Source organism: Xiphophorus maculatus, chromosome 20 (genome assembly GCF_002775205.1).
Source record: "Xiphophorus maculatus strain JP 163 A chromosome 20, X_maculatus-5.0-male, whole genome shotgun sequence".
NCBI classification, from domain to species: domain Eukaryota; kingdom Metazoa; phylum Chordata; class Actinopteri; order Cyprinodontiformes; family Poeciliidae; genus Xiphophorus; species Xiphophorus maculatus.
In genome coordinates, this window is record NC_036462.1 from 5,610,777 (window position 1) to 5,633,315 (window position 22,539).

General features: G+C 45.6%; 1 protein-coding gene across 1 annotated transcript in view; it reads left to right on the forward strand.

The window, feature by feature from the left end:
* LOC102219775 (metabotropic glutamate receptor 7-like) overlaps positions 1–22,539 on the forward strand; it is a 70,870-nt gene that overhangs the window by 40,196 nt on the left and 8,135 nt on the right. The window contains exons 3-8 of the mRNA XM_005811403.3: positions 2,107–2,242; positions 2,907–3,061; positions 10,371–10,508; positions 13,863–14,063; positions 15,679–15,818; positions 20,586–21,521. Coding sequence (XP_005811460.2) covers positions 2,107–2,242; positions 2,907–3,061; positions 10,371–10,508; positions 13,863–14,063; positions 15,679–15,818; positions 20,586–21,521 — 1,706 coding nt within the window. The remainder of the gene's footprint in view (positions 1–2,106; positions 2,243–2,906; positions 3,062–10,370; positions 10,509–13,862; positions 14,064–15,678; positions 15,819–20,585; positions 21,522–22,539) is intronic.

Below are 22,539 nucleotides of genomic sequence, written 5' to 3' on the forward strand. Positions count from 1 at the left end.
TTGGATCCTCTTCTGACACTGAGCTCTTCATCATCCTCCATCATCTGTCCGTCAGAGAACAACGTGTTCCTGTTTCCTCTGATGGGAAGCTGAAGATAATCACACCTGTCAGGGATTTCTGTCGTTTCCTCTGGATTCCTGACTGATTAAAACTCAACAGCTTGAGCTCCTATTGCTGCTCCTGCTGAGGAGATCAAATCTTCATGATCACAACAGAAAGAGTCAGAGAGGAGAGGCCAGCAGCAGGACTCCATCAGTCCGCTTTCACCCGACTCCGGTCCGTCTGTCTAGAAACTCCGGTTCGGTTGGTGAGGTGTGAACGCTAATTGATCTCTGACCTCTGGTCCTCCAAACCTCAGTCTGGGTTCAGTTGAACTGAACTCTGGTTCGGTTTGAATTTGAACGCCAAACGGACCAGAGGCCGCTCCAAAAGCAGGAAGTGGACTACAGAGCAGGGCATTCTGGGTAAATACAACCAAAGCTAACATGCTAGCCTAGCGCTAGCAGCAGGAATGGCTCCTGGTCTTTAGGCAAAGACTAAATAGAAATCCTCCAACCGCTAAAATCTGACGCCTCCATCTTGTTTCCATCTGGTGAAGAAGGAAGTTGCTCTCAGCGTCTTCAGAGGTTTTTGTGTCGTTTCATTCAGTGGTTCTTGGTGCAGCGCCCCCACAGGTCAGGAGGGGAACAGGTTGGTTTGACTCAGAGAACCACAGCAGCTGGAGGTGGAGCAGATGTTCTGGTTCCAGTAGAACCGGGTCGACTGGACTGAAGGAGGGAAAACAGACTAAAACTTAAAATATTCCAGTTTCAGGTAGAAACCAGGCAGGAGTTGGTACAGATCAGAATCAACTCTCATTCACACTCCAGTATTTCCTCCTGTATTGTAGATGGCACAGCGATGTGTAGTTTATGTTTATTATTTCACTATTTTCACGCTGTTAAATTAAATTATGAGGCTTATTACTCTGTAATCTGCCACCTCCAGTCTATTCTGTGTGTTAGCAGTAATTTGCTTACAGAAATTGAGTTTCTCAGTTTCCATTTGGCTCTTAATGATCTGTTTCTTACCCTGTAGATGTCTGATGTGTCAACCAGTCTGGCAGCTAAAACTTTAGATTTAAACGTTAATGAATTAGAAATGACGCTGAAAACACCTGAGTGTTTTTATCAACATTCAGTGTTAAAAATGAGTTTCTTTCCGTGTGAGAAGGTGGTGAGAGTGGATTCAGAGGAGAAGACGTTCCCAGGCTCAATGAACATGGTTCACACGTTTTTACTGAAATACGTCGTGATGTGATCAATAACGCCTGAGCCCAGATCGTACTGAGAGGACGTTGGTGGAGCAGAGCAGATGGAGTCCAGCTGAGAAACGGTTCCAGCGGGAACTGGAGCCGGGCTCCGGGCCGCAGCTCCGTCATGAACCACGCCGTTTCCCTGGAGCGCGTGCAGCTCGTTAAAAACGCAGAAACATCATGAATATTTCAGCAGATTTGATCAAATGAGTTCTAGAGGCTTCGCTGAGCGAGCCGAGGAATCAGAACCGGGCCGGGCCGCTTTCATCGTCGTCATGTTCATCATCAGAGGCCGGAGTTTCTGTCTGCTGACAGAAACGCTCCGGTCGGCTGCAGGTCACTAACGCTGTTACCATGGTTACCGCTGGAAGGTCGTCAGACGCTGTTCCTCACATCTTCGTCCTCCGATTTTATGATAAAACAGCTTGCCATACCAGGTGTTCAGTTGTTTCCGGACGGGAGGAAGGGCAGACTCAGCAACTCGTCAACTTCTAGCATTTCGTCAAATCGTCTCCCTGACTGATCTAATTGTAGATCATCTTCTCTGCCCACCTCTGCATACTTACCAGGTACAGAAAATGATGTAATTTCCCTTTAACTGACCAGCTGAGTTGGGAACAGTCAAAGTCGCTGCAGAGCAGAGAGACGTTACAGAGTCGTAGGCGGTTCATGAAATGTCAGAGAGCCGTTTCCTCTGACTCTCCTGTGACTTTTATCGCAGCTCTTACCCTTCAGATCCGACTCGGCTCTGAAGTTAAACCGTTCCTGAAGTTCAGCTCCAGAGTTCATCCATGTGTTTTTATCTCTGCAGGTGGAATCTGCATCGCTCAGTCCCTGAAGATTCCCCACGAACACAAACCGTCGGACTTTGACAAAATCATCCGGCAGCTGCTGGACACCCGCTACGCCAGAACCGTGGTTCTGTTCGCCTCCGACGAGGACATCAGGTAGCCGGAGCTGGTCTCAGTCAGTCCGTCCTGGTAACGGCTCGTCGCTCTGTTTACCACATTAGATTCATTCAGTTGAGGTTATTTCCATCTCACAGCAGATCGTTTACTCTCATCGCTCCTTCCTGGTTGTCATCAATGCTTCGGGTTCAGATTAGTTTTCTTAAATCTGACTGAAACTACTAACTATTTAAATGTTTTTGTTTTTTCAGGCAGAACTTGGATGGTTTCTTTGTTCTTAAATTTATCATGTTCATTTCATTTATTCTGTCCTGAATTTCCTTGCTTTGGGACAATAAAGGGTATTGATTAGAGCACAGGTGTCAAACTCCAGTCCTCAAGGGCCGGCGTCCTGCAACTTTTAGTTGTGCCTTTGCTGCACCACACCTGAATGGAATAATTGGGTCATTAGCAAGGCTCTGGAGAACTGATCTACACAAGGAGGAGGTCATTAAGCCATTTCATTCCAGTGTTTTGTACCTGTGGCACTTATAAAAACTGCAGGACAGCGGCCCTTGAGGACTGGAGTTTGACACCCCTGGATTAGAGAGTTTAATAAACCCGTTAATAATCAGATCAGATGAAACCTTGCAGTTCGTCAGCCGCCTCTCTGACCCTCCAGGCTTCCGTAGAAACTGAGCTCTGGGTTTTGCTTTGGCTGCAGGGGAATCCTGAACGCCTCGAAGCGGGCCGATCAGGTCGGACACTTCCTGTGGATCGGCTCCGACAGCTGGGGGTCCAAGAACAGCCCCATCCACCAGCTGGAGGACGCCGCCGTGGGCGCCATCACCATCCTGCCCAAGAGGGCCACCATCAGCGGTGAGTTCAGGGAAACAGCGGCTCGGCCCGGGCTGATCGGATCTGGATCGATCAGTTTATCGTCTCCAGATGTCTGAACTTCACCTCTCTGCTTCATAAACTCAGTTTTAAACATTAAATGTTTGTTAATGCAGCAAATATTTCAACAAAATCTTTCACATGCAGATACAAAAACCTGACTTGCTCATCATGGAAAATGTAGTTTTGTCACAGATAAATGTTGTTGGTGTCAAATCATATTTACTCATAATTTTTTTTTATCTTTCAAGATGGCCACCATGGTTGTCATGGAGATTATATGTTTGCTTTAAAATCATCTGTACTTATTACCAGCGGTTGGCACAAATAACTAAAACATTAGATTCACTAACTACTGATACATTATTCAAAAATCTCAGCTACGATAAACACATAAAAACATTAGCATAAGCTAATGCTAACCATTAAGACGACTGTCTGTCTCACATCTTCATTTGAGACTCGCTAACAGGAAAGTCCTCAGTTTCTGATTTTTTGACTTCTTATTGCTTTAAAGCTGCATGAACAGGACAAGCAGAGAGGATTCTGTAGCTCCTCATCATCCCGCCGCCATCAGCAGGAAACTCACATTCAGGTTTATTGAACTTCAGAAAAGTTCAGTTTTTATTGTTGACATTTCCGCAGAGAACGAGGAATTATTTCAGGCTGGTGTAGAGATCATTTCCAGCAGGCTCCATTTTACAGCTTTTATTTAGACTGTGCTCTGATTTAACCTTTGACTCAATCAGCACATATTTGAATGAAGTGACATTTCAGAGCGTTACAGACAGGAGAAGGAATGTGCTGCAGGTCAGCCAATATTTCACAAGAACCTGAGGGAGGAAGATGAAGGTCTGCCAGTGCTTCACTTCTCACCTTTCCACAGAAATAATGATTAAAAAATGAAAGAAAAGTTCAAAAAGACTCAGAATATCTGCTTGATTTCACATTTACAGTGAATTTATCTGCTGATTATTGAGTTTTTGTGCAGCTAGCAGCAGAGTTCCTCCGTTTCAGTCGCAGTTTTGCGCCACCTGGTGGCATTGCTCTGTCCATGCAGCCACTTCAACCGTTTATTCAAATATGACTTTAGAACAGGGGGGCCCAAGGTCGGTCCTCAAGGGCCATGTTTTAGTTCTCTCTCTGGTTTAACGCACCTGGATCAAATTATGGCTCGTTAGAAGGTCTAAGAAGAACATTGACCTGCTGAAAAGGTTGTTGGTACCACCAGGGAGAGAACTACACTGTGCAGGATCCCGGCCCTCGAGGATCCACTTTGGGCTCCCCTGCTTTAGAAGCTAGAAGAACCGGGAGAGTCAATGCAGCTGCTATAAGTTTATTTCCTGCAAGAGTTGACACTAAAACAGGTTTACAGTAAAATATTACTCGACGTTAACAATGTACAATGTAAATACTGTAAGAAAAGCTGTTGTTTTTTAGGTATTGTTATTTCGATCTGTACATCAGCAATCGGCCAATTAACCTGTTCTGGGATCGACTGGCAGTGCCTCCGTCCTCCACTAGGGGGCGTTCCCCTCCAGTTTCTCCCCGAGATGCAAGAGGAAAACAACAATATGCATTTAGGAAAATGACAGAAACAGTAAGATTACATTTTTCCGGTCAGTGAATGAACCGGGTCAGACTGGCATCACAATCAATCAATCAATCAATCAATCAATCAATCAATCAAATTTTATTTGCATAGCACCTGTCAGCAGCAAGGCTTTTCAAAGTGCTTTACATCATGAAAACACACAGTCAACATTACATTCTGCACATTAATTAATGTTTCAGTCTGGATTTAAAGGAGCTCAGTGTTTCAGCTGTTTGTCAGTTTTCTAGAAGTTTGTTCCAGATTTGTGGTGCATAGATGCTGAATGCAGCTTCTCCATGTTTGGTTCTGCTTCTGGTTGCAGAGCAGAACCAGAACCAGGTTGCTATGACGACAGCAGATCTTTAATGTATTGTGGTGCTAAACCATTTATAGTTTATCCTCTGAGTTACAGGGAGCCAATGGAGGACTGTAGAACTAGGTGGTGTAGAACTGGCTGGTGTAGAACTGGCTGGTGTAGAACTGGGTGGTGTAGAACTGGCTGGTGTAGAACTGGCTGGTGTAGAACTGGCTGGTGTAGAACTGGGTGGTGTCTCTATCCCCCTGGTTCTAGTCAGAACTCCAGCTGCAGCGTTCTGGACTGTTGGGTTGTCAATCAGACCTGTGAAGACGCTGCTGCAGGAATCAAAGCCACTAAAGAGAAACTAAAGCCTGGATGAGTTTCTCTGATCTGAGACTTTAGTCCTCTGGTCCTGGAAATGTGGGCCGGTTCTAGAAGGCCCACTCTGGAACCGGATTTATAATGGCGGAGGAAGACTTATCGCATCGTTTATCAGTTAGCGTGATAAATTTATCGTGGTAAGAATTTTTTTATCGCTGTCATGATAACTTCCATATAATGACGTTTAAAACTCCCCAAAACCGTTTTATTATTTTCCTCACTGTTTGTTCAATGAAAACATCAATAAATGCCAATAAATCTGAAAACACTGTGTGCAGTTTAGTGATACAAATCATGTTTTTATGTGACTGGTGTCCTAAAACGCGTTACCCATGGGAATGTTTCTTCAGGAGCAGCATTTGTGTTAGTGGGGCTGTAATTGCTGTGACACACAGATAAAAACAAGAAATAACGTCTGAAGAGCTCAGCAGCGAACTCACACCCGGCCGAGAGAAGAGGCTGTGAAAACCAACAAGGTGAGAACTGCAGGTCAACTGGCAGCTTGTCCTCCTGATGAACCCTGGAAAACGTCAGGCTGAGCCGCCTGGGCCTGGAAAGGTCACCGGGAGGTCATCGGATTGTTGAGCTGCTGTTTCCACCTGAAGCAAACCAGAGCAGAGACAGACAGTGGAAAAACTGCTGGGATTTACTAAGGATTCATGAACCAGGGTTGAACCGGTCCAGTTTAATCCAAAATATTTGGATAACAACTTAAATATTTAGTTCCTCAGTTTGAAAAGTGAACTCCATTTTATTTTCTGTTGGGTTAAATAAACCAAATGATTCGTGTAACTCTGCAAACAGCGCCCCCTAGTCCTGCTCTGTGGTAGTTTCCTGAAGGATGTGAAGAAGTTTTAGTTTGTTTTCTAGAATATCTGCTGAGGATTTTCCTGAGGTTTCTCCAGAAGCCAAACGAGGTGAGAGTGTAAAATGTTCCCTGAAGCAGTCAGCGTTTTTCTGTCTTTCCCTGCAGCTCTGAACGAAGCGTCTCTTTCCCTCAAACTGTTCAGATGTTTGCTTCTCTGAGCTGCTTCTGTTTCCGTGATGCTGCAGTTCGCAGAATCTGGTTCTGCTTCACGTTCAGCTTCATGCAGAAATAAAGACGGATCTCTGACTGGGTTCCTCAGAAACTCCAGACTCAGAGGAAACGTGGATGCGCTCGGAAGCAGCTTCAGCCATTTCCGCTGCTGTTTGTGTCCCAGTTGGAGGGAGAAGTCCGAACTGGCGGGAACTGGACTCGGTTCTGATTAACGGAAGACGGACAGATGGGCAGCAGCAGAGTTTCCTCCTCGCTGCGTAATTACCCGACAGGAAGTGACTGCAGACCTCCAGGAAGTAATCCTCAGCTGGACTTCCGTTGTGGGAACGGATTCATGCAGCAGAAACTCTTTTCCTCCCGTTGCATCAGATGCAGCGCTGGCGATGAAGCAGATTCTCCTCTTCATCACCGCGACGCCTCAGAAAACGTTCCTCCTGCTGGCGAAATGACTTCCGGATCCGGAACGGGAACCGAACCGTCCGGGTCCATTCACTGCAAACATTTACGTTCTGTGGTTAAAGTTTACAAAAAAAGTTTTGCGTAAAACTGACATGAAACCCGTCATGAACATGAATTAATCTGCATGAATGTTTATGCCTGTTATGATGTTTTAAAACTTACATTAATAGTAAATAAATGTCATTATAAACATTCATTCAGAGATTCATGTTCATAATGGTAGCATGTTAGCCGATGCTAAAGCCTCCCAAACATGAAATATCCGTGTTGTTTTTATAAACGTTTTCAGCATTTAGAACAATTATTGCTGCTTAAATAGAAATAAAGAAATATTGGAGGGAAAGTGAAGTTGAGTATTCTCTCCTGCACCATTAAATATAATAATTAAGACACTGATGATGAAGGCGGCCCTCCTCTTCCCTCCTGTCTGCCGCCAAAACGTGACGAAAACAAACGATGACGAAGCTCAAACATCCAAACTTCTCATTTATTCACAGATTAAATTAATATAATTTCAGATTAAATGGAATAATGTCAGCAGCAGCGTGTGCAGAGCGTTGTTAGAAAGCAAAGCTGTAAAAATAAACGTGTGTGACTGACTGGCCTGCAGGTCCAACGTTCAGAGAAAAGAACTGTTCAAAGGAATCGGGTCATTTGTGAACGTCACACCACAACCTTTATAAGGGCCAGTAATACAGCTTCACTGCAAAATCACCAAATAATTTCCATCTAGTTTCTACTTAAAATATTTTAGTTCACTTGAAATAAGACAAAACTAACCTACAGTAACTTTCCAGGAATATATGGAAGCTTCTTCATGTCAACAATCCCTTAGTTGATGAAACATTGCTGGTTCCAGTGAGACGTTATTTAATTTGTTACTTGGTTAAATATTTTGTTAAAAGTGAAATAATCTGCCAGTGAAGCAGATTATTCTGAACCAAGCTGCTCCGTTTTACTGGAACGTTTCCTGTTTGTTTCATGTCAGGTGAACTGAGATATTTTAACTATAAACCAGATTAAAAACTTTGTAATATTTGGTGTTTTTAGACACGAGAAGCTGTTAGGAATCTTTTTAAACCTTTATGGTCCGTTTTCTCAGCCGGTTGTTTGATCCGAACCACCCAGAGTCTGACAGCTTCCCGCCGGAGCGAGATGAAGGCTCTGCACAGCGACCCGTCCTGCTGCGTGACCTCTGACCTCCCCTCTGGCAGCGGAGCGCGCCGCCGCCTCTGTTTCTGTCACTGCAGCCGCTCACCCAGAAAACGTGGAGACAAACATCTGCAGGGCAGGAAGTCCGCTGTCCATCACTTCCTGGAGGTTTACAGCTGATTCTGCAGAGACGGGACCGGGTCTGGTTCTGGTTCTGGTTCTGGTGGTGACAGGTGGAGAGGAGAGTGAGCAGCGTCTCTGTTTGAAGACGAACTCGGCTCTAATGTTTTCAGCTCGGTGAAGCCGCCGGCCGCCGAAGACTCATAGCGGTTTGGACTGAACGCTGCGGCGAATCCAGAGGTTTCATCCGGACCCGGTTATGTTCGCTCTGCTGCAGCAGCATCGTAACCACGCTGCTGCAGCATCGTAACCACGCTGCAGCATCGTAACCACGCTTCCAGGGAGAAATTACAGCCAAGCTGTGCAGAGACTCGTGATTCTCTGCAGCAGAACAAAATGCTGCTGGAAATTTAACATTTGATTCTTCATCAGTTTTCCTTCAGTTATGGAGAAAATGGAACAAAAATCAGATTAATTTCATGTTTCATACTTGATGATCATCCGTCACCAGATCCAAACTGGATCAGATGGATTCTGGATCATCAGTGGACCCAAGCAGAGCGATGGAGCGTTTCTCCCTCGGTGTTTCTAACCTGGTTATCTCTTCATCACCTCCTGACTGGCTCCTCTTCCTCTTCACCTCCTCAGTGACTTTCAGCTCCACGCAGAGAAACACGCGAGGTGAAGATCCTGGTTTTGTCCTGTCAGGAATTATTCATATTTATGCATCGCTGGGATCGTTTCGGAGCGTCAAGGACGTCTGAGGCAGTCGGTGACGCTGAGGCTGCAGTGCCGTCTGACGGGGAAAATTAAGAGCCCCTCTTCAGATTACAGCCTCCCATAACTCTGACTGTCAACAAACACATGAAGGGAGTCAGGAAACGACAGCCTGACTCTCTGAACCTGACCTTTCCCAAAGCTCCAGGTTCTACTGGGTTTTACAGGAATCTCTGTTCATCCCAGCCAGCTGAAGGAAAACTGGACAACTCTGGAGGAAACGCGTTTTTATCTGAAATGTTGGTTTCCAGGTGATGAAGAGGAACCGGAGGAACCAGAGCTGGGAGGTCAAACCATCATGTTGCAGGAAAAGCTCAGAGATCCAGATCCTACCTGACCTCTATGCGGCGCTGTTCGCAAAGTTACACAAACTTCCACAGGAGAAAGAAGTGGGGTTTATTCATGGGGTTTATCTTTCAGTCATATTTCACCACGTTATTCATTCTTTCAATAATCTCACAATTCCAAATTAAATTCCCAATTAGCAACTTAAATACTTAGTTTGAAGCTAAATATTTAGCCTCTATGCAAATTCAGTTGCTGATCCTGGAAGTGGACTACCAAAATAAAAGCTATTTCTTCTGAACCTCTTCCTCTTTTCATCTGAGCTGAAAACAAAGTGAGCCGTTTTTAACCGAGACGCTTCGACTTCCACCAGCAGGAGTTTATTTATACTGAAGCTCTAAAAACACAGCTTTTATTTTGATAGTCCACTTACCAACAAGTGAATTTGCATATGAACTAAATATTTAAATTGGAGCTACAGTAAATATCTGATTGTAAACAAAATATTTAGCTCAATTTTCAATATTTAGCTAGCTACATGACCAGCTCAATGTTTAGCTTGGTAACTAAATATCAGCTAGCTAACTAATGCTAGCTGATATTTAGCCAACTTTAGCTAAATATTAGCTAAATAAACTAAATATCTAGCTAGTAAAATAGCTTCCTGAAGCTCCAATTTAAATATTTGCCTAACTAAATGTTGAGCTAAATGTTTAGTTTAGCTAGCTGGACGGTGTGCAGCTGATATTTAGCCAGAGTTTGAGCTCAGAGACGTTTGTCCTCCAGGACTTCCTGTCCCCTCTGGACGTCCAGGCCTCAGCCTGCTCTGGGTTCAGCTGTCCAAACGTTTCTGATCATAGAAATAAAAACTGACTGACTGATTCAGAGTAAAGAGGAATTTAAAAGCGACTCTGCAGCAGCTTCACTCTGATGACTCTCTGAATGATCTTCCGTTTTGTTGTTGATCTGTTAATAATCAGGAAGCTTCTGCAGACGTCCTGTCCTCCACGCTGTTCCCCCCGGCGCTGCGTTCAGGGAGCAGCTGCTCACGCCAACGTGCAGCAGAAGGAGGAAGCTCTCCTCTCTGACTCCACTTGAGCCGAGTCTCTTGAAGACGAGCGGATAAACACTTTGCACGCTCCGGAGGACGCTGTGAATAAAAGCCGCTGCTGCTGCTGTCTTCCAGGCTTCGACGCCTACTTCATGTCGCGGACCCTGGAGAACAACCGGAGGAACGTCTGGTTCGCCGAGTACTGGGAGGAGAACTTCAACTGCAAGCTGATGAGCTCCTCCAAGAAGGACGACAGCAGCAGGAAGTGCACAGGTCGGTGTGAAGCCGGCGACATTTCTGCTTTTCTCTCATCTGTTTATCAGGTTTATACCAGAAACCTTTAATTTATTAATAGAGGAGGACTCGAGGCAACACTTTGACGGGTGTGCATAAGACTGACGTGACAAACATGAAGGAGTCTTTATGAACGTCTGACTGAAGTGTCATTCGGTGAATAATTAAAAAGTAATAATTAAAAGTCTTTTAAAAGTGCCAACTTTGCATTAAAAGTTGGCACTTTTAATTATTACTTTTTAATTATTTACTTAACAAAGTGATTTTCTTTCCATCCAGTTTCATTTTATTTCCTTTTTTTGTTTCGGTGTATTTTATTTCAGATACTTGGCTGCTTTTTAGGCTTTTGCATTTTATTGTAAATTGTTAAATTTTATTTACTCACTTTTTTATTTTTAACACTGAATTTTATTGTCAGTGTTTATTATTCCATCATTTGATTGAGTTTCATTTCAAACACTGGAAGGAAACATTTTCTGGTTCCTGTTATGACCCTCAGATGTTCTCCAGATTCTTCTGAAACCTTTAAATCACAGAAAAGTTAAAACTTCTTCTGATCTGATTGGAGCTTCATCCTGAGGGAAGATACTGACTGCTCAGACCTGCTCCACATGACAAAAACGCAGCGTTTAAAGACTGAGAGATGAACTTCTGAACCGATAAACAATTTCTAACTATTAATGATGGTTCTGGTTCTCCTGGTCTGGGTCGGTTCAGACGGACTCTGTGCATCGCCTCAGTTTTCGGATCGCCGTGGCGACAGAAACGCCGTGGCGATGGAAAACAGCAGCTGCTCTCCGATCTATGAAGCTCTATGAGGCGGTGTGAGCTGGCCCGAACGCTAATGAACCGGTTCTGTTTGGAGTATTGATCGAAGACACAGGAACATATTATCTTGTGGGGTTTATTTTCCCTCCTCCATTATTGGCTCTAATTTCCGTCTGTGACTGATTGATTCTGGACGATATGAACTCTGGAGGCTCTGATTCATTTATCGTCAGAGTCTCATTTCCCTGAAACGGTTTGTTCTCCGGGACGGAGACGACCAGCAGAGCAGTCGGACCCTCCGGTCCAGAACCTGCAGAACAAACCCAGGATCCTTCATGTCCTGCTAAACCTGGATTTGGCCTGAAAGTCAGAACCAGTTGATGGGCCGGGCTTGTGAGCAGGAAGAAGAATTTAGAGCAGCATCTCTAACAACCTGAAGACTTTAATAGAATAGAATAGAATTACTTTATTCATCCCAGCAGGGAAATTATTTCGCAGTTACAGCAGCATAGAGACAAGACACAATAACAACCACCACTGAGTAGCAATTGTGGACAAGATAAAATAAAAATAAAATATAACATGCTGTCAATATAAAAAGCAGCTTAGAGCAGTCCTTGCAAAGATTCAAAAAAATGCAGATACAGTATGTATATGTAAATATATGTACAGCAAGTGTACCACAGTGCAGTTGTGCAAAATTGGACTGATTAGTGCAGAACAATGATTTATCTTTTATTGTACAGTGAGATGTCATGTGGCAGGAAGGATTTCCTGTACCTGTCCCTACGACAGCGGAGCTGGAGCAGAATATGTGAGAAGGTGCTCCGCTGTCTGTCCACTATGTGGTGGAGAGGGGGCTGTTTATTGTCCATCATAGACAGAACCTTCTTCAGTGTCCTCCTCTCCACCACAGTTTCCAGGGACTCCAGCCTTAGTCCCAGTACAGAACCAGCTTCCCTGATGATTTTGTCCAGTCTATTAGAGTCGCTGGTTCTGATGCTGCTTCCCCAACACACAGCAGCAAAGAAGATGGCACCGGCAACAACACTGTGATAAAAGGTCTCCAACATCTTGCTGCACACATAACACAAGAATTTATTACACAGGTTTTAATGCAACGGGGTCCAAAGTGCGCTTCGTGGGCCATTTGTGCCTCTGGGTTTTTTGACCCTCAACTTGTTCTGTATGGAGATATTTATTTTTAATCAAGGTTAAGTTATTATTATATTACAGTAAAACTCGCCTGAAGGACTTGATCGAACTGGCAGTTCAGGATGGAATAGTTTTTTTAAGCTTTATTGGCTCTAGTGGCGAATTGACAGGAAAGAGGGCAAAGGTCACCAGGCCGGGAATTGAACCTGCGTTGAGGACTAAGGCCTCCATGTGTGGGTTGTGCTGAACCGCCACTGCAGCACCAAGGATGACGTTTGTCCTCATCGGAGCTGGACGGTCAGAGTGGACACAAGCCATCCTCCTGACCCGACAGCAGCCGGTTGTCCTGCTGCTGCAGCCTGTCGTCATGGCGACGGACCGCAGCCGTTTACTGTCGCTCTGCCGTCCTGATAACATTATCCCGCCGCGTCTGGGGGACGCGTGGACGAAGGACAGATAAGTGGCAGTCATTGAGAGCGGAGCCTGCCGGGGAGATAAGATTCAACCGCAGGCAGCAAAACATGGAGCCTGGAGCGTCTGGAGGGTTTCTGATTGGCTCTGAGCCGAAGCAGCAAGGAGGGAAATCCTGCTGACACCTGAGACCGGCTGGACACCTGAGACCAACTGGACACCTGAGACCAACTGGACACCTGAGACCGGCTGGACACCTGAGACCGGCTGGACACCTGAGACCAACTGGACACCTGAGACCGACTGGACACCTGAGACCGGCTGGACACCTGAGACCAACTTTACACCTGAGACCGGCTGGACACCTGAGACCAACTTTACACCTGAGACCGGCTAGACACCTGAGACCAACTGGACACCTGAGACCGGCTGGACACCTGAGACCAACTTTACACCTGAGACCGGCTGGACACCTGAGACCGGCTGGATATTTAGCTCTTTGCTAAATATTTAGTTAACAATCAAAACATTTATTTTGAAGCAATATATTTGGCAATATATCTAGTGTTAAACTAAATATTTAATTGATTTAATATTACATAAATATTTAGATGAACATAAATGTTTATCTGTGAGCTAACTACATATTTAGCTAGCTCACAGATTAATCAGCTAAATTGGTTACTGGTAACTAAATTAGCATTTTGCTGAAATCTTTAGCTCTTTGCTTAATATTTAAACTAAATATTTACTTTGAAGCTTTTTTAGTTTGAAGCTAAATATTTAGCTTGGAGTTAGCTTGCTAACTACATATTTAGTTTGAACTTAATTATTTTGTTAAACTAAATATTTAGTTGGTGTAATACTTGTGAAGGATGAGAGACCAACCAGGTCTGGTGAAAACATTATAATATTTCAGTTAAAGTCCCGTTTCCCGTCTGGCTCCTCCAGCTGCTGATCTTCCCTCTCGCTCATTTTCTCCTCTGGTCTCTGTTTCAGGTCAGGAGCGGATCGGTGTCGACTCCAAGTACGAGCAGGAGGGCAAGGTGCAGTTTGTGATCGACGCCGTGTACGCCATGGCGCACGCGCTGCACAACATGCAGCGGGACCTGTGTCCCGACGTGTCGGGCATCTGCCTGGAGATGGAGCTGGCCGGCGGGAAGAAACTGCTCAAGTACATCCGCAGCGTCAGCTTCAACGGTGAGCGGGCCGCAGCGGCGACGGCCTTCTGCGGCCCATAAAGCTGCAGCCCTGCGGTCCAAGGCCGCAGGGCTTCAGAGTGACAAACGCTCAGGCTGCTCCGTATCATAAACACGCTGAAGGAAAACGTGACTCTCATCCTGAAACCTTCCATCATCACAGTTTCTCCCAGCTGGGGGATAAATAGATCAGATCCAGACTAAAACTCTGGAGTCAGACAGCAGGATGGAAACAGTTTAAAGGGTTATAATGAGACTGGATGGTGGAATTGATTAAATTAGAACCAGAACTCCATCATCTGCTCCACCTCCAGCTGTTGTGGCTCTGAGTCAAACCAACCTGTTCCCCTCCTGGCCTGTGGGGGCGCTGCACCAAGAACCACTGAAGGAAACGACACAAAAACCTCGGAAGACACTGAGAGCAACTTCCTTCTTCACCAGATGGAAACAAGATGGAGGCGTCAGATTTTAGCGGTTGGAGGATTTCTCTTTAGTCTTTGGCTGAAGACCAGGAGCCATTTCTGCTGCTAGCGCTAGGCTAGCACGTTAGCTTGGGTTGTATTTACCCAGAATTCCCTGCACTGTAGTCCACTTCCTGCTTTTGGAGCGGTCTCTGGTCCGTTTGGCGTTCACATTCAAAACGAACCAAAGTTCACTTCAACTGACCCCAGACCGAGGTTTAGAGGTCAGAGGTCAGTTAGCGTTCACAGCTCACCAACCGAACCGGACTTTATCGGCAGACGGACCAGAATCGGGCCAAAGCTGACCGGAGTCGGGTCAAAGTGGGTTGAACAGTGGCTGTTGCAGCAGCAGCCTCCTGGTTTCCAGTCAGAGAACTGGACCAGGAACTTTATGGGCCAGTAAAACTAAATATTTAGTATTCGGAGGCTGAGTTTCTTTTTTCCAGACGCTGGCCTCCAGAGTTGCTCCAAAATGCAAATGAAACGTGGCGTTACGACAGCAGAGCCTCCATCATCTCCCTGCTCTGTTCAGAGACGGCGTGCGTAACGAGGCGTAACGCCGCCGCTCGGTGTTTGATCTGCAGCGGTTAAATCGTCGCCTGCACCTGAAAGCTCGACGTTTCCTCTTGTTAAGGATCTCAGAGGGAAGTCGCTGCGGCGGCAGAAAGATGCTCCACGTGATGGTAAACAGAAACTAAACGACAGCAGAGAGACGCCGTGTCCTCCACCGGTTAAAGCCGTCATCAGGCTCTCATCCCCTCAGAAACAACGACTGGAAAACATTACAGATCCTCTGAAGCTTCTCTAAAGTCCTGAGTTTTCTCCTGCATGAGGACGGGCGGCCATCTTTCCCCAACAGGCCTGAACTTTTCACAATCTGCTGAAACACTTGATCATAATTTAGTTTTTTATGCTGCATTAAATATCGACTGAATAAACAGAAAACGGTTTTCACATAATTAAACTTTGACATATATAACAGGAAGTTGTTGTGAAACACTGTTCATCCATTCATCCCTCATGTCTTCATCCATGGTGTCAGAACCCGGTTCTGTCCGGTTCTGTTTCAGCTTCATCATTTCTTCCTGGCTGAATCAGCCAATCAGGCTCACAGAGCAGGTGAATGTGACCTTTGACCCTGTACTCCCTCCACAGGAAGTGCTGGCACTTCAGTGACGTTCAACAGAAATGGCGACGCTCCGGGTCGCTACGACCTGTTCCAGTACCAGCGGAGCAACGGAACCGGGTCGGGATACAGAGCGGTGGGACAGTGGACCGAGACGCTGCAGCTCAACGTGAGTCTAATACTGGTTCTGGTTCTGACCGGGTCCTGGTTCTGACTGGGTTCTGGTTGTTTCTCAGATCGCCCTCTGGTGGTCAGTTTATGTGCTGCGGCGTTAGCTAGCTTACTGCATTTGACCATAGCAACGGACAAATGGACCGGGTTACTGAACAGAACCGCTGAAGAACCCGGAGGAAGGAAAACAGAATCCTGGAACGATCGGAGGAATTCACGGAATATTTTCAGTTTCTGGTTGAGCTGCAGAACCTTTGATTTTTAAACAAATGAAATAATTTCCATCGGGCCTGATCACCAGCAGGACACGGACAGCTGTCCATCTGTCTGTCTGTCCATCCGTCTGTCCATCCGTCTGTCCATCCATCTGTCTGTCCATCTGTCTGTCTGTCCATCCGTCTGTCCATCCGTCTGTCTGTCCATCTGTCTGTCCATCCATCTGCCCATCTATCTGTCCATCCATCTGTCCATCCATCTGTCTGTCCATCTGTATGTCCATCCGTCTGTCCATCCATCTGCCCATCTGTCTGTCCATGTCCATCATCTTTCTGCCACATCTGTCCCACTTCATTTTGTCTCTTTGTGTCCCAAACCAGGACTGGATTCCAGTTTGTCTGGTTTCCGAACCTGATCTGTATAACCTGTTTTAGTCTCACCTGTCCCCCTGTCTCTACCCCGTCCCCTGCAGGCGGTGGACGGGTCCATCCGTCCGTCCCCTGCAGGCGGTGGACGGGTCCTGTCCTGCTCTGCATGCAGAGCCACGTCTCTGCTCTTTCCCGTCTCTAAATAATTCTCCTGAACGGCGGCGGCGCTCCAGCTGCGGCTGCCTCGTTGCCGTTATGCGCCCCATGATGGCCGCCGTCCCCGTCCTCATAACTCCTGGGTGTCTGGCTGCGGCGCTCCCTGCAGACGGGCGGAGTCGTTACGGAGGAGCCTGATGGATCGGCGCGGCGCAGTAACCGGGCTAACCTTAGTTTGAACCGGCTGTTAACAGACGGAGACGCAGCTCCCTGGGGACGGGATCCATTATCCTGACGTTCTGCTGCCATGGAGACATTCAGAGGAAGTCTCTGTGGTTCAGCTTCTGGTTCTGATGGGTCTCTGTGGCTCAGCCTCTGGTTCTGATGGGTCTCTGTGGCTCAGCCTCTGGTTCTGATGGGTCTCTGTGGCTCAGCTTCAGGTTCTGATGGGTCTCTGTGGCTCAGCTTCAGGTTCTGATGGGTCTCTGTGGCTCAGCCTCTGGTTCTGATGGGTCTCTGTGGCTCAGCTTCAGGTTCTGATGGGTCTCTGTGGCTCAGCTTCAGGTTCTGATGGGTCTCTGTGGCTCAGCTTCTGGTTCTGATGGGTCTCTGTGGCTCAGCCTCTGGTTCTGATGGGTCTCTGTCGGGTTTCTGCCCTTCCAGAACCAGCTGGCTGTTATTAAAAATAAGGATTAAAATTGTAAGATAATAGTTATTCATTCATTTATAAAAGTCACAGTTTCAAACTAAATATTTAATTAACAAGCTAAATAATTAGCTCCTGAACATCCGTTAAATATTTTGCTGCAAACTAAATATTCAGCTTCTAGTTAACTTATTAATTTTGTTCATAATTATTTTAATTTGTTGTTGGATTTTATTATTTAGTTCTTACTTAACTCTGAGCTAAATATTTAGCTCTGATCCCACTGGGGAAGCTAGCTCAGAGCTAGCTGAGCTGCTGCTTATTTAGTTCTTATTTAGCCTCAAACTAAACATTATGCTTCAAGCTAAATATTTATTTTGGGATTAAGCTGAATAATTGCTAACTAAATAACTAGTTTAGTTATTTTGTTTATTTAATTGCTAACTAAATGCTTAGTTAGCAATTATTTAGCTTGCTAACTAAATATTAGCCGCAGCTCAACTGACTTTAAAATAATTAGCAAGCTAACTATTTAGCTTAGTAAATATTTAGTTGATTACTAGCAAAATATTTATTGTCATTTTATTTATTCATATTAGTTTATTCTTAACTTTTATTTTTTAGCTCCTATTTAGCTTTGAGCTAAAATTAGCTTGCTAATATTTAGTTTGATGTTAAATATTTAGCTTCAGACTTAATAGTTAGATTTTATTTTAGATTATTTTAAACTTTTATTATTCATCATCTTTTTAAATGAGTTAAATATTTAGCCTGTTAAATAAATATTTAGTTTTAAACTGATATTTATAAATGAGTGAATAACATGGTGAAGATATTTTTTTATAACACTGAATTTTTCTCTTTTGACTGAGTTAAAAACCCAAATAATTTCTGTTCCTTTCTGATTGTATGGACGGCTCCCTGCCGACCCGGTCGGCCTGGAACCCGTCCAGAACCTCACTTTCAGTTCAGGAACCTTCATCAGAGTTTAATTTTCTGGCTCAGCTGGTTTCTGATTCATGCTGGAACATCAGAACATTAACCTACAAACGATCCGCTCCGTTAAACAGAACCAACAGAGACTGATGCTCCAGGTCCTGCAGGTTCTGAGTGGGACCGACCTAGTGACCCGAAAACCCGACACTTCCACAGAAACAGTCAGAAACTAAAACTATAATGGAACTGAGAAAACGATCCGGTTCATAAAATCAGATTCATGGCTTAATTTCTGTTCATTCCGGGTTTAATAATTCAGCTGCTGAGATTAAAACGTTTCATCGGTTCATTGGACAGGATTTTCACAGAATGTTCTGTTCTCCGGGGCTCTGGATCCAACAGGACAGAACTGGCTGCTCTGCCCAGCATGGTGGTGAAAGTTGAGTGGAAGGAGGACAAAGGAGCAGCAGGTGGTTCCTATCAAAGAAGAAAAATCAGAAACTATTTGCTTGTTCCTGGATTTTTCTGCCCGCCTGGGTTACAGTGATGACTGCAGATGATGCTGGTTTCTAACAGGCTGAGGTCCGGCTGAGCGGTTCTGGTTCTGAAGGACTCAGAACCAGTTCAGGAGGAAAGTTGGCTTCTCTCTGGTTTTTTTCTCTTTTAGCCGTTCTGAGGATAAAAACGGGAATATTAACGTTTCTCATCTGCTTTCTATTTGGGAAATGTAATGCTTTAAGTTCTCATGGATCAGAACCGCCCTTATCTCAGTACCGTCTGTTGGAGATGGAGACGGGCCGGGAGGCGCCGGCGTCTCTCTGATCGGGGCTCTGATGCCTGGTTAAGGGAATCTGACCTGGATCTCTGGAAGGTTGATGCTTCCTGTCCGCCTGTCCGGATCCGCAGCCAGATTCGGATCTCTGATCGGCGGCTGATTGGTGCTCCCATCATGCGGCTTTTCAGACGGAGCGCAGCGAGTGGCGCCTCCTGCAGGCGGCGCGGAGAACCTCCCACCTGCTGCAAACTTCCTGAATCGAAGGATCGTTTCTGCATCCGACCAGTGCACATTTAACGACAGACTGAGATATAAACGCTCCACGCCCTAAATTATCGTTTGTTTCCATGGATATTTGCGCTCACATCAGTTTCACGGTGCTCTCAGGCTGGAGACGCGTAAAAAATGACACAGAAATGCAGATTTTCAGCAGAGCTGCATGAAAAGCGGTGAAACACGCACATCCCAGCAGGCTGCAGGCGGTTCTGCTGGTTCTGGTCTGACCCAGAGCAGCTACACGTCTCACTTCCTCTGAGACGGACAGAGTTCAGAACCCTGAGCCTGTAGAGACGAGGGAACATGTTGGACTCCGGGCCTGAGAGACGGCGAGTCGAGATAAGATCAGCAGAAACAGACGGCTGAATTATTGAAGAGCCACAGAGGCTTAAACTCGACCCGAGGTCAGTCCGGCTGCGGTTCTGAAGCCGCTGCTGCTGGATGGACGGACAGACTGACATTCAGAAGACCTTCCAGGATCTACCTGTCCTCTTTTGGCTGCAGAAATGAAATATTTCTCCAGTTTGTGTCATAAAAATATTTTTGTGCAACTTGAGTCAAACTGCAGCTCTGAGGTCAGAGGTGAAGCTAAGGTCTGACCTCTGACCTCCATGATTCATCTGAAGTCGTTGCATTTCTGCGTGGTGATGTTCGCCCTCAGTGTTAGTTTTCTTCTGGAAATGTTTGGGGCGCCGTTTATGAATTTACACTGAAATTAGCAATAATTTGGGCTATTTATTCATTTATTTATAAATATTTAGATAGCGAGCTTAATATTTAACTTCATGCTAACTATTTAGTTTAAAGTTAAACATTTACAGACTAAATATTTAGCTAGCTCATAGCTAAATATTTTTTACATTATGCAATTTCACTTGTTGATTTCTGGACTACCAAAATAAAAACTCGATCTTTCAAACTCTATAATCCCTCCTTCGCCTCATGTCATTTATTTTTTATCGTTTCTTTTCTTCTTGTCCAACATTTCAGCTGAAACAGACGATGAGCCGTTTTAGCAACGGATCCACAGCAGCAGCGATGCATCAGCAAAGACCCAGCTTTTATTTTGATAGTCCACTTCATAATAAGTGAATCTGCTTATTGGCTGAATATTTAGTTCAGAGCTACTCACTAAGTATTTATCAGGCTAAGCATTTAGCTTGCAGATTAAATATTTAGTTTGAAACTGTGACGTCTATAAATGAACAACATGATGACTTTGAAAATAAACCCTCATGTTTTTTCCTTTCATAACGGTGCAATAACCCAAATTACTGCTGTAAATATTTGACCTTATAATCGGTTCCCTATAGTTCCCTCCAGACGCTCGGTGCTGAGCGAACTGATGTAGAGCCGGTGCAGTGGTGACCTCTGACCTCCTGTTGCCTGCAGATGGAGGACCTGCGGTGGCCCCGGGGCGAGCAGGACGTCCCCATCTCGGTGTGCAGCCTGCCCTGCAGGGCCGGGGAGAGGAAGAAGGTGGTGAAGGGCATGCCGTGCTGCTGGCACTGCGAACCCTGCGACGGATACCAGTTCCAGGCCGACGAGTTCAGCTGCAAGCTCTGTGCCTACAACATGCGGCCCGGCACCAACCGGACCTCCTGCCGGCCCATACCCATCATCAAGCTGGAGTGGCACTCGCCCTGGGCGGTCATCCCCGTGTTGCTGGCCATGCTGGGCATCATCGCCACCATCTTCGTCATGGCGACCTTCGTGCGCTACAACGACACGCCGATCGTCCGGGCGTCGGGCCGGGAGCTGAGCTACGTCCTCCTGACCGGAATATTCCTGTGCTACATCATCACCTTCCTGATGATCGCCAAGCCGGACGTGGGCGTGTGCTCGTTCCGGCGGGTCTTCCTGGGTCTGGGGATGTGCATCAGCTACGCCGCGCTGCTCACCAAGACCAACCGCATCTACCGCATCTTCGAGCAGGGCAAGAAGTCTGTGACGACGCCGCGGCTGATCAGCCCCACCTCCCAGCTGGCCATCGCCTTCAGCCTCATCTCCGTGCAGCTGCTGGGGGTTCTGGTCTGGTTCGGGGTGGACCCGCCCAACACCGTGGTGGACTTCGACGAGCAGAGGACCATCGACCCCGAGCTGGCGCGGGGCGTGTTGAAATGTGACATCACGGATCTGCAGATCATCTGCTCGTTGGGATACAGCATCTTGCTGATGGTGACGTGTACTGTTTACGCCATCAAGACCCGGGGCGTCCCGGAGAACTTTAACGAGGCCAAGCCCATCGGCTTCACCATGTACACCACCTGCATCGTGTGGCTGGCCTTCATCCCCATCTTCTTCGGCACGGCTCAGTCTGCAGAGAAGGTAGGAAACGCTTCGTCATACTGCAGCTTTTTACTGTGAAAACCTACAAGCATTAGCATTAGCATGCTAACCGTTCAGGTCCTGTGTTTTCCATTAGCCACTTGACTTTAAGGATTTCAGTCATCTTTCAAGATGGCTGCCATTTTTGAGCCAATTACTGCCTTAAAACTTTCCCTCTTTATGTTTTGGATTCATTTTCATCACATCGTATCTTGACGACGTTCATCCTATTCATGCAACTTTTAAAGGGCATTAACACGTAAAATTACATTTTGAGCTATACATTCTGTTATGTTATTCCCTCAACAAAAACAGACCTGGAGTGTTCCAACTCTGCACTCAGCTCCTTCAGACTAGCCAGCAGCAATTAGCAAACATCTGCTGAGCTCATTTTAGGAGCTGCTTCTCAGAGCACCGCTGGTAAAAACATTAAAGGGTTAAAAGAGGCGCCATGTTGGGATGACTTCCTGGAGGCGGAGCTTCAGAAAGATCAGGAGCTTCTTAAAGAGACACAGGCCCAATTTCAAGGTGTTAAATATCTTTTAAGTCATATTTGATGTATTTATAAACGCAATCAGGTAAAACAGTTACCTTATTGTGTTTTAAAATGGTTCTATGTGCCTGGAAAATACTTAATTCTGCCCTTTTAATCACAAACTGAGGAGTTTGGTGTTTGTGTCTCACACCGGTCACCAACTGGAAGGAGACGAAGACTGAAAGGTTAGCATCTTAATGGGTAGCGTTAGCCTCTGCTAATTCTTTTATGTATTTAGCAGTTTAGCATTTCCATAACTGAGATTTTTGTTCAGTGAGTTAGCAGTTGGTGAATCTAACTGTTTGGTTAGTCGTACCCACCACTGGCAATAACTACTGCTGATTTTAGTGTAAACATATATTCTCCATTACAACCATGGCGGCCATTTTGAAAAATATCTAAACACAAGATGAAAAAAAAAAACAAGATTTCCATGGTTCAAAATACATAGGCAATGATGATGTCACAATAATCACATTCATC